Below are 13,241 nucleotides of genomic sequence, written 5' to 3'. Positions count from 1 at the left end.
CTAACCAGCTATATAGTAATATTATTTAGTTATTGTTAGATGAGTAACAAATAATTTCACGATTTGAGGACTATAAACTTTGCAAAATTCTTACCGTTTCTTGCATTTCTTGAGACTCTGCTGCCATCGCCGCTATTTTCTCTTGTAGCGAGAGAATCTGACTCTTGCACTCCTTGAGCAGCAGTTCCAGCTGCTGCATCTTGCCCTCTAAATCAACTTCGCGCTGCCGAGCTGGGTCGGGGCCCGTGTTTGCAATCGAACACAACCACAAAGCTATACTTTTCTTAAACATGAAAAAATTCAATGGGTATTTTTCATTCATTTTTTAATAATTCAACATTATGAATAAATGAAAATGTCGAAAACTCCTGCTTTGAAAAAAAAAACTCACCAACCCCTGCTACTTCTGAGCCGCCTCATTAAGAGCCAATTTTTTCACGTGGATCTTTCGAATTTTAGCCTGAGATGCGAAGCTGCCCCACACAGAAAATTGCAAGAATTGAAAAATGTAAGGATATTGTAAGCGAGGTACGAATGCACGTTATTATTGTATTTTTTTTAATTTCGCATATTGCGGGTTTAGATTCGCACGTGAAAAATTTATAAAATGCAGTCACTACACGAAATTTTTTCATTATAATTAAAATTAAAATATAGTAATTGCATATGAAAAAATTTAATAACATGAAAATTTAATATAATGCAATTCAATCAAGTTACCTTAAATAATTAAATATATATTGATACTTGCGTTATTTGAAAAAAAATGCGGAAAGAGCCTCAATATCATCATCGGAGTCGAAACTTTCATTTATTTGCTCATAATTTAATATTTGGGCATGGTGGGTGGTGATGCTATGGATGAAACAAACGTAAGATAATTAGTGATTTACTGATAATAAGGAAGCCACCTGATAACTCAAACCAGAAGCCATGGTGGGTCTCTTCGTGAGGCGATTTCAAGTAACCATATAAGGTAACTTGCCCGTGAAAGGGTTAAATGGGAGATAATTATACCGTAGAGTTTCCTTCGTCTCTAGCTGTAAGAGAATTCAAAGTGACAGTGCATAATAAGGAAGTTTCGGTCGTCGCCCAATTTCGAATTTTTAGCATCTTCGTCAGGGGGCTGGCGCGGAAAGCGACGATGGCTATGGAAACGAATAAAATTAAAACTATTTGATGCAACCAACGTCTAATGTTTGAATATAAACTATTACTTGCATCTGACGAATTTATTACAAGCTAGATCAGAAAAAATACAACTCAGTACTCACGGCAGTGAGTGACAGAGAGCGCATTTTCTCGTCGACGAAACCGTGAAGTCACGGACGGACGGACGGACGGACATGGCGAGCACAATAGTGCATTTTTTCCATAAATGAGAAAATGCGCTAAAAAGAGAGAATATCCCACTACCGGTGTAAAATGAACTTTACCCGGGAGATCCCTGTAATTTGGTCCTTGCATTGCGAAACCGGGAGAAGAGGAAGGGATTTTAAATTGGATTAATTGGCAGTCGCCAGTGGTGCCGGTCTGCGAGATGCTCTCCAGTAGGTCCACGAGATCCTGGTACGATTTTTGATAAGGGATATAACAAATCTGAGCTGTTGATTCATTTTCTGACGGCAAAGTCAAAAAATATTTTGAAAACTTAACGAATAGACGTTAACAGAAATAAGCAGTCGAATACTTTGAGAAAACTGCTTCAGTGCCCTCAGACATAGATACTATAGGAAGAAAAATTTGTTCATTATTGATGATATTCATCCAGAAAAAAATCATAATCTTGCTGATAGCTTATACACTCGTAGAAGGCATAATAAGTAGTTCAATTTACTTCTCTCGGACATCAGGTCCAAGAAAGAAACTCGCCAGAAGAGGCTGGTGAAGGTACAGCCGGATGAGGAACTGCCTGCTTATACAAAATGAGCGGGCATGCTAAAGCATTGACTGAAGACCTACGGCGCTATTATCTTTACGGCTATGCTTGTCTGGATTATGGAGTTCATGCGTAGTCTGCGGCTTCTAGCACTGAGGCTGAGTAAAGTTAATGCATGGTGAAGCTAGGAGTTGGCTACAGGGCTTAATTATTTAAGAGTAAAATTTGTGGCCTATACGGCTGCTCCCCCGTTAGACAACGGACAAGCCAGCTCCACAAAGGACGAAACAGGTTCCCGACACAACACTATTTGGATAGATAATAGGAAATAAGTTTTAGCGCTTTCATTCTAAACAAAAATTTTTCAAATTGAAACTTGATTTTGACCTAACTAATGACACAGCTATTTCTTCACAACACTACCGCGAAAGCTGTTAGTTTTTTTTTTGCCTCTTCATTTTTAAATAGCGCGCGTAACGAAGTTTTAGCACCCTTTCATTGCCTAACTTAGTCAAATCAAAACAGGTCCTGGCCTACTTAAGAATTTGGTTAAACGGGTCCTAGCCTATATAAAAATTTGGCTGAGCTTATTTATATTTTTAGATTTTGAAACGCTTTCTAAGTTACCGGCGGATGTGCAGGTCGTGAGCGCTTTCGTACAACACTATTAATGAACAAATAATAACTACATGTACAGCTGTCTATGATGAATACTTTATCAAAGGATGACAAGGTGAAAAATATACATATATACGATTTAGAAAAAATTTACACGACATTACATACAGGCAAACAATCTCTCATTAATATGAAGCTCAGCTGACTCATGCATAAACATAATTATCGTTGCGCATATTATGCGAGTTTTAATACCTCACTGGAGTTTTCATATGTCTTATGAAATACGAGCAGGTCTTCGTGCTGTTCTGTTTGTTAGATAAAAACTATTTTTTGTGCTCATCTATTGTCAACGCTCATCTATTATGGGCTGCACAGCGGGAGACATGGGAACAATTTCTAGGATACAACCAGCATCATACGTCAGTCTGGTCAATTTAAATTCAAAGAACGTCATAGCGTTGATGGTATGGTTGATGACCAGCAGCAAACGATTAACGATCGAAGGCTACTTCCGAAAACAGGTTTACATGTCCTTGTTAATATTTAGTCTCGTTTGGAGAAGGGCGGCGGCCCTTCAAGGACAATATCGACGTAGCACTCAAGGACAATATCTGGCCATCACTAGCATAGTTTATTTATAAAAAAAAGTCACCAGATAACATGTCGCTTGGAAACTAACTTACCGTCTTGATCAAAATATCATCCCCAGACAAACTTGGCAATGTATACGAGGGAGATTCGAAAACCAAAATTTCTAATTTCAATATGGTTGACCTCAGGAAAGTTGCTACTACGTTAACTAAAAGGTCTGCAAAATTTCAAGTCGATATGAAATCTTTTGGAGGTTGTACTATCGATCTGAAATTTTTTATTGAAATATTTAATCAATAATATATTTGTATATTTAGGGAAGAGCCCTTCATTTAAACATGTTTGGTTAAAAATAATGCCAGTTTTATTGAGAAAATCTTTTGAGTTTAATCTCTCAAGCTTTCTGATAAGAGGTACAGTAACGGGGTCAATAAGTCTTAAAATTTGTCCAAATGGAAGGTTAGGTAAATCCTGCGACGCGTTTCGCTCATCATTGAGCATCTTCAGGCAACGAGGTCGATTAATTCATAAATAATATATATTTATGAATTAATCCAAGAAAAAATAGAATTATATTTCAGCTTGAGATTCTAACACATTTATATTTTATCCAGCAACATATAAATCAATATTCGCTTTGAAACATGGATGTTAACATGTTGAACATCTCGATAAACTAGAAAATCTCTTGTTTCTTTGAGTAAATTACAAAACAAACTGCTCTTGATTAAGATTTAACGCATCAGATACAGAATTTGTCTCTCAATTTCATTCCAAGTCATTACTGTTAATCTATAATATATATATCATATATAACAATATTGTTATTATAAGGCAGTAAAAAATCACTAAATTTCTTGCTTAAAGGAATATTGAACCGGTATGAAATATGATCTGTGCGAGCACCTATAACGCCGGGTGGGCGAGACACTGTCAGCAAGTTTCAGCTGTAGAGTTCAGCTGTCGCACTTTTAATTCATGAGGCTACTATACATCGCGCAGGGCAGAGGAATGTACACTATTCAACCGTGTATGTAATTTGAGTGACAAACAATCACCCACACATGAAGATCTAATTAAGTGCGGTATTTATTGAAAAAATCTACTGAAAATAAATAATGGTGGCAAAATTTCATCAATACACGTGTGTTTGACGAGTTATGACCTGCGACGTTGTGAAGCTCGATAACAATGCTTCGATTCCTTCGCCGAAAGATATTCGAATTGCGATACAATTGAAATTTAATATGATTAATATTGAAAACTTTTTGTTTACAGCACGAATCGCGTAAAGGTGCAGAGTAACATATATAAAGAGAGTTTTTTACGTGGATTCAGAAAATTTGTTTTATTTTGCAAGTGCCTTTCTTTTGATCTTGTATTTTTTGAAAGGTTACGAAAGATCCAATCATTGAATGAGCATTAATTGTTACTTGAATGAAGGAGTGAAAAGACAATGAATATTTAACAACAAGATTTGAACGAAGCTAGAGAAATTATAATGCGAGGGAAACGAAAGAGATGGCATGAAGAACTGTCGATGTCCTCATCTTGAAGAAAGGAAAACGCTAATTAAATAATAAATTGTAAGTGGTAGCACATCAAGTGATGCAAATTCTGATGGGGAATTTTGCCCTGATGAAGAGGATTTGTTTCGAATTGGAAACGAATTAAAGATACATATGAGAGACCACTTCACTTATTCAGTTATATTATTCTAATAAATTTGATAATTCATATCAATGGTGCAACCTCGAAACCTCCTCCTATCGACCTGGAATTTTACACAGCCTATTTTTACATGGAGAGCTTTACGGCGGTCAAGCATTTTGAAATTCGAAAAATGTACCTCTAAAATGAGCCACCCTAAAGAGGATAATAACATAACATAACATAGTGATGTCGGCGCTGAAGTGTAGGCCTGATGTGGCCTGTCGCCGATTCTTTTCCTTTTCGTGCCTTGTTCACAGAAGATCTAAAATCGTGTCATTTGACCGGATCTTTTCATGACTGACGATAGTTTGAAGTAGCTACTAGACTTCCACCGGGTTCGATATGGTGCTAGGCATTTCATGAGAAGTTGCAGCGCAGTTTTTTTAGTTTATATATAGCCGTGGCCCCTGGAGTTGTTTCTTGTTTCAAATTCTAGTAATCCTTCGGGGACTTAGTATAAACCATGAGTATACTTGTATACACCAATGAGGTGCCCACGCAGGCGTCGATAACTGAAGCTTGGAAGCTTCATAATCTTCAATCTTTCTTCATAGGACTTGCCCTTCAAGCCTGGAATTATCCTTGTTGCACATCATTGAACATTCTCTATTAAATTTCTGTCCTTTTCAAATCTCGGTGACCACACAACGTTTCCAAACTCTCCAAACGCACGACAGCAACAAACAACTGCTCGGGCGCACGACAGCAACAAACAACTGCTTCATCGTTTCTGCATCTAGGAACTCGTATGAGCGTCTGTTTAGTCCAAGAAGTTGTTGGATGTGTTAGCTTGCGTTTCAACATGCTTAGAGAATTTCAGCTCCTTGTCGACATAAACTCCGAGATCTTTTTCCACACTAGACTTTTCAATCATTACTCTCTCGTTGCAACCATGTCTTCTCATACTGTAATCTTGCTGTTCATTGTTCTTTCCGAGGTGAAGCACTTTACACTTGTCAGCATTAAACCGCAGCTGCCCCGTATCAGCCAAGTTAACTAAACTGTCAAGATCATCTTGTAATTGCGCTTTATTTGATGCATCCTTCACTGTATTATAAACTTTTGTGTCGTCGGCATACATGGAGCACACGCTGGGCACTGTTTCTGGCAAATCGTTTATAATAGCAACGAACAAAATTTTTCCCAAGAACGCTTCCTTGTGGCACGCCACTGCGCACTGATGCCCAGTCTGACACGGTTCCGTTAATACTGACACGCTGTCGTCTACCTAGCTACTAGAAAATCTCTGATCCGTTAGAGGACGTTTCCCTCAATTCCCAAAGACTTCATTTTACGCAACAGCCGCTCATGTGGAACACTATCAAATGCTTTGGCAAAATCGAGGTACAATGCATCCACTGGCTTCCTTTCGTTCAGCAGGCGAGTCCAATCGTTCAACGTAGATAATAAGTTCTACGGCAATAAAACCATGTTTACAATCTGATAGTGATATGAGATGGTGAGCAGTCAAGTGATCGATAATCCTATCCCTCACCACAGATTCCATTAGCTTACAAACAACACTTGTCAGACTGACAGGGCGATAGTTGCCGGGGCTGCTTTTGTCACCTTTTTTGAACAATGGTGTTACTTGAGCTTCTTTCCAGTCGGACGGCAAAGTTCCTTCGCTCAAGGTTTTTTGAAAGAATACTGTCAATGGGCCGGCCAGAACGGTTGCTAATTCTTTGAGCAATCTGGGATGGAAGCCGTCTGGTTCACATGACTTGTTGGGATTTAGAGCTACCAGGCGCTTGAGAACCTCTTCTTCGTGTATTTCAAAACATGTTAACTTCGAGCCGACTGGGCGCTCCTCAATATCTACACAATAGTATACAATATACTATTGGGCGCTCCTCAATAGTATACAATAACTAGTATAGGGCGCTCCTCAATAGTATACACGAATCCAACGTAAAGTTGATCTAAATGTAAAATGTATAAGAAGCCCGTGAACTGCAGTAGCCCATTCGTAGCTAAGACAGTGTACAAATGATCCACCGTCAGGCGAGCCTGCATGTGCTGGCTGCAAGGGCCTTTTTGGCCTGTCATACAGAGTCCTCACGGTGAGGCCAACCTTCAGCGCAGGCCATGGGTGCTCCAAGCGCTGCAGAGGTCGGGGGCGAGTTGACTGAATTCACGACCTTCTACCAAAAGCCCTCTGACTCTAAAATGATTTTCGCGTTGTCACGCATTGATAAATTGATTGAGGCTGCTATTGCTCACATTTTCATGCGCTAGGAACCAGCCATAACGAGCTTGAGGTATAATTAGATATCAATATCATCTCTCTTTGAGAAGAAAGCTTTATTTGTGTATTGAGCAAATCGCAAAATTATATTTCAATGTATTTTAAACAATGGAAGAATTATGAATGAGAGAAAATAAATAAGTTGCAGCCACACACAGACATCCACGTGTCCGTAGCATCCTCCGCGGTCAGTCTGGGTCTATACTTGGGCTGTTACTGGCGAAGCGTTATAATTTGCTGGTGCGTATATGAGGCTCGACGAGCCTCTGAGCATCAATCAATTCGTGTCTTATTTTGCTTACTGTCTTATAATTGAATGATGTATTTCCATTCGCAAGTATCTGTTCAATGATTAGGGCTAATTTTCGATTATTCAGCTCCGGATTTAATTTGAATATTAAGTTTAAATTATACCCATTCTTTTTTATAGTGTCATATTTAGACGTCCGAAAATCATTTGATTGAAATCCATGGAAATTGGATTCATTAAAATGGTGTCCTCGTAAAAAACATAGTTAACAATCACTTTCGCTCTACTTAATTGTTCGTGTGTGTGATGAAGTGATGACTTAGCAACAATGCTCATTCGGCGCACCTTGCCGATATGCTTATTAAACGCAGCGGTAGAACTTTTTTTAGAGAGAAATTAGATAGATACCGAAACATTATCGGTCGATGCGAATTTATTTTTCAACGTTCAGGTAGGTAGCGATCATATGGGAAAGAAGTTTTAAAAATTTATTTTATTTTGACTCCCAATTCTGTGTGGGAGTTGTCCAAAACTAAATCCGACCTCAATTTTGTGTTAAATTTCAATTGAATTCTCATGTCGTAATTTGGAAATAAAATATTGATATTGTGAATTGCAATAAAAATTTAACGATAATAATATTAAAACTGATTATAGCAATAATATTATTAATAATAATAATAATTTTAATAATTTTGTACGAACACCTGTAACATGTTTCGCTTGAATTTGGATTGCTATTCGGTCATGTATAACGCATTCTATTTATTACCAGCTGCATTAGAGCTCGAAAAGTTTCTACCTGTAGTGGTTGCTGTACTAAATCTTCAGCAACCGATGCTCGTTTCATTTTTTGGTTCCAATTATCTCTAAAGGCAGAGATTACAGGCTTGCGTACCAGGATGCGTAAGTGCTACTGAATTTAGGCTGCGACACGGCATGTGCAGCAGTCTGTGAGCATCCTGAACACGGTATTCCAGCTAAATGAATGGAAAATTAAGAGATATAATATTAAGTATAATATTAATTAAGGCAGAGACTAAGCCGCATATCTTTTAAATTATTCTAATCAATGGTTGTAATTATTTATTGAGGGATGTCGTATAGCTGTTTAAGTAGTGTGGGTATTCGTTCAATTATAATTATAACTAAAGCCTGTATATTATTTCATCTTCGAGCTTAAATAATTTAGCAATGAAATACACATTTTATTAGCAAATGAACCTGTTTGATGAAAAACATTCGAAAGGACCAAGTAGGTGGCATAACTCCTGCCGCAAAAAAACGCAACAAGCGCGCTGTTCGGCAGACTGTTGGGTAATACTTCTTCTATGTTGCTCAGAAAGTCGGCTTCTTCAATTTTCTAGCTTATGTTTTGGATTTTCACGACAAAAAATTAAACCAACTTTGCCTCTTTGTGTATTGTAGCATGTTGTTGAGTAGACAATGAATGGAATTCGCAATAAAGACGTACACGTGTCATTGAGGTGTATATATTTTTGGAGGCAAGTCACCCTTTACTCGGAGGCAAGTCCCAATAATAAGACAAGGTCACCCTTGCCTGCTGCCCGGTTTTTGTTTCCAGCCTGGAGACCTGTTTAAGATCTGATCTTTCGTCGTCCTCTCACACCGTGCAGAATTTTGTTAAGAGAAAGGAACGCTTCTGTGTTATGACTCCATATTAAATAAAACCTGTAAAGGAAAATTTAAATTAACGAATTTTTACTATGAATCTTAGAAATGAGATGAAAAAGAAGGTAAATTTAAATGGTATAATTTTCGTAATGAAGTTTTTCATAGAATGAAAAAACGACCGGCAACAGTTTAAGAGACCAAGAATGTATGGTAAAATAACATATTTCTAGAAAAACTAAAGGTTTGCCATGGCTTGAGAACGCCTCCATCTTTTAAGCATGTAACCCCTGACCCTGAATTAACTAGTGGTAGGTAAATCAATTAGTTCAACCCTGACGCAGCATGCTTCTTCAGATCTGGACTGCTCAGCGCTTGGTCAGAAGCTGTTTTTTTTAGGGTTGAACGTCATGAGCTGCATTCGAGTACAATACGTATGAAAATTACACGTGTAAAATTACGCAATACAAAAATCTTCAGGTCACTGCCGATCGCTGAAAACGCTAACTCTATTTTAATTTTAATGACAAATTCTAATTTCATTTGAATGATTTATGCAATTTTCATCAATTAAATAATTCAACTTGTAACGAACTATTACAATTATTCTAACAATTCATTTGTACTCGAAATTGCAACGCCAATGAATTTCGCTGTAGATTCATATTTCCTGTTTGGCTCTGCAAAAAAAAGTCCGGAATCGAGCTTATGATCATCTAATAGAGCAGAAAGTTTTATTAGGTTTCCAGTTAATTACGCTCGTTACTTTTACGGAACTTTGGAGGTGTGTAACACAAAATGTAGCAAAATACACAGTTGGTCCCAAGCAAGCGAAGCCACGGACCAGCCGACCGAATTGAACCCCCACATCAGTGCTCAACCATCCGTCATCGTTGGTGGTAGTTGGCCTCTCTTCGGCATCTTTATTTCACCGAGCGTCAAGATGTACTTGTAGAACCTCCAGTGAAAACGGGTGTTCGCATTTTTTTTCAATTCTAAGTCCAACAGATAGAACATCGAATGACTTGTCTGTCAGGCAATTCTTTTCATAATATTTTTTAAACATATTAGACAACTTACTGTCGGAATTTAATGCTGTTCATTACTCACTACCTGTTAGTAATGAGACCCAGCGTAAAGAATGCAACTTATTCAAATGTAATCATTCGTTGTTGTGATAAAGTAGTATCTCCTTATAACCTAATTAGTTCCTCGCACATAGAAAAAATTACCAAGCATTTCTTTCTATAAAGGATTAATGTTACGTTTAGTTTACCTCATGAAAGTATAAAATTTTATGCTTGGAAAATAAATTTTGAACTACAATGATTCAAGCATTCATGTAACTAAGAGGCTCTTGGTAACTCTCGTATGAAATGCCCAGGCCCACTTATGAATTTTCGACGAAAATGATGTCAGTGTTATATTCATTTCTTCTCAATTCCCAGGTGCGAAGATCAACGCGCAGAAATGGAAGAAAACGCCTTGAGTGGCCTAGGTTACATTTTGACAAAGTGCTTTCCTAATGTTAAATGGATTCAGGAGAGGAAATTCTTCTTTTTCAAGACATTTGATTTTATTTTGAGTAAGGTATTTTTCAAGTTAGGTGAATTGATCGCTGATAATCCAAAATCATTTATCGTAATCCCAGTTTTGATCACTGTGATTTCCGTTACTGGGTTCCTAAGGATGAACTGGATTGACGACCCAGAGTTTCTGTTCTCTCCGTTGAATGGAAGAGCTCGCCAAGAGCGGGACTTCATTGAGGGATATTTTAAGCTGAACTACACTGATTCTTTCAACGAGGATCGCCGTACTCGCTATGATCCTTTTGTTCAACTGGGAATTACGAAGACAGACTCGTCCAATATAATCGACCAAGAAGTAATGAACAAAATATATTCTATAGATGGAATTGTTAGAAATTTTGACTTTCACGACGAAGAAGGCAAATCGTACACCTACAATGACATCTGTGCTAAAGCCGGAGGAAAGTGCGTGAAGCCTCGCTTCCTGGAATTAACCGACCGCATACATGAAGTTAAAACTCGGAAACTAAACTTAACATTCCCAGTTATGATAAATCCTACAACATTCGACAATTATATTTTTCCGTTTTTCTTAGCCGGTGTTAAACTCTACCCTGAAAATTCCATCATGTCTGCCGAAGCCATCAAACTTTCTTACTGGGGAAATGCCGAGAGCCAAGAAATGAAACACTTGTGAGTGTGAAGATTCATTTTTATTGTCAAAAATGTTTATCATATTCAGGGATATTTTTGGCTTTTTAACTTCTTTCAGTTCTCGTCTAAACTTTTAAGTAAGTCTGTACGGAACTTCAACTTTTGATAGTCATGAATTTCGAGAAATGTGAATGTATGCCATTTGATCGGAAAATTTGTTATCGCGCTCACGAACGAAAATATGTTCATTCGCATCAAACCATACAATGCATACCGATTTTACTGTGCATAACTACGTTAGATGTGAGTGACAGATAGAAATGGATAGACTCAGCTTCGGCGGCCGTCATCTTAAATTAAATTACCCCTCCACTACGTTTAAAGCAAACCATAACAGCGTGTCTGTCTGTCTGCTACAAATCTTGTAATCGAAATTTAACACATTTCTACTTATCCTATCGATCTGAAATTTTGCACACTTGTGTAAAGTTGGAGACAATGCATGAATCAAATGTCAAAATAAATAATTTTTAAAATAAAATTTTTTTTTCAATATTAAAAGAATTGAAAAAATAATTTTTGTCAGCTACAAATCTTATAACTGATATTTGACACACTTATACCTGTCTAATTGATCAGAAATTTTGCACACTTGTGCGAAGTCAGAGGTAATGCATGAATAAATTAATAGAATAAATAATTTTGAAAAAAAATAATATATATTAAAAAAATTTATATATTAAAAAATTGAAAAATAATTTTTTTATTATTAAAAAATTAAATGAGAAATTCATTGTACATCTGTAAGATTGGAGACACTGGATTCTTTGGAAGTGTTGTCTTTAAAAAGTAATTTTTAAACGTATATTATTATTTACAACCCCACTAGACAGTCCTCTCATAATCAAATTATTGAAGTGCAATTAATAACGCAACTTCATTGACAAAACAACGCAAGCCTGATATAACCTTCTATTGGAGCTTGTTAAGTTATATGGAAACTGATGGGAGTTTCGGGTGGGAGCTTTCTTCGGGGATGGAAGCTAATTGTGATGGCAAGTGAATATATAAATGCGTCCAGCTTTTACTGCTTCAAATGCGTTCATATATTTTCATGAGTTATCCGCCCAATGATTAGGTTTTGTGCCCATTTGAATATTTTAATAAAAAGTTCTGCGGTTCAACTGAAAACGGATAATCACACAAAATAACTTCAAAACGATAGGTGCGGTGAGAGCTTGGTGATGAAGTATATGTTGTTCACTTAACTAATTGGGGTATTTTGTCGTATAATTTTACTAGTTTAATTGTCGTCAAAACAAAACGTACGAATTTGAGTCATATGAATAGAGTTGGAAGAAATTACTTGTCCACATTTACATTGACTATCACAATTTGTCAGCATTTCCATCCATAGCTCAGTTGTTTGTGAAGTCTTAAAATACAATCGTCGTGTCCGTATCTTGAATACAGCGACAAAATACGGCCAACTTTTTATGCCCCTGAGACGAAGAACTAATAAAATAATAAAACGTCAGAATTTGCGTCTCAAGAACATCTTTACATGTCAAACCTTGTACAAGAAACAACATTGTTCTGAAACTGTCTTTTCGGTCTTCCAGGAGTATTTTATGGGAAGAAAAGTTCCTTGCACACTTCTTGAAGGGCTTAGGAGAGCCGAGTTTGAACATCGCAATGTACCACTCAAGGACCGCCGAGCAAGAGATAAGGAACAACACCCTGTCGGTCTTTCCTTACTTTACTGTAACAGTGTTTGTAATAACTGTCTTTTGCCTGGCCTCTGTCACACTGGGCGACTGTGTCAGAAGCAAGACTTGGCTCGGCTTAGTGGCCATTATTAGTTCAGCATTGGCTAGTCTGACGGCGTTTGGGATCCTCATGCATTGCGGCGTTCCGATGATCGGCATGAACATGGCAGCGCCGTTTTTGATGTTAGGTAAGAGACTTGTCGATTGATTCTTTCATCAAATATTTTTAGCGAATCTTGAATGTTTTGTGAATTCAAAACTCAGATTTGAACTCTTAACTTTCGCCTGAACACTTTTCTCACGCTAGATGAGTGGCATCACACTGTTTAGTTTTTCGATCATAGACGAGGTGACC

The 13,241-nt window shown here is 37.4% G+C and overlaps 1 protein-coding gene across 2 annotated transcripts in view; it reads left to right on the top strand.

The window, feature by feature from the left end:
- The first annotated feature begins 10,395 nt into the window (after positions 1–10,395).
- The window catches only part of LOC108675449 (patched domain-containing protein 3-like), a 37,910-nt gene continuing 35,064 nt past the window's right edge, over positions 10,396–13,241 (top strand). For both annotated transcript variants that reach the window (XM_047881354.1, XM_018163467.1), the window contains exons 1-2: positions 10,396–11,156; positions 12,740–13,074. In XM_047881354.1, coding sequence (XP_047737310.1) covers positions 10,405–11,156; positions 12,740–13,074 — 1,087 coding nt within the window. In that variant the 5' untranslated portion in view covers positions 10,396–10,404. The remainder of the gene's footprint in view (positions 11,157–12,739; positions 13,075–13,241) is intronic.

The sequence above is a fragment of the Hyalella azteca genome, unplaced genomic scaffold (genome assembly GCF_000764305.2).
Source record: "Hyalella azteca isolate HAZT.00-mixed unplaced genomic scaffold, Hazt_2.0.2 contig7692, whole genome shotgun sequence".
In the NCBI taxonomy this organism is placed as follows: Eukaryota; Metazoa; Arthropoda; class Malacostraca; order Amphipoda; family Hyalellidae; genus Hyalella; species Hyalella azteca.
This window is presented reverse-complemented; position numbering and strand designations above follow the sequence as displayed.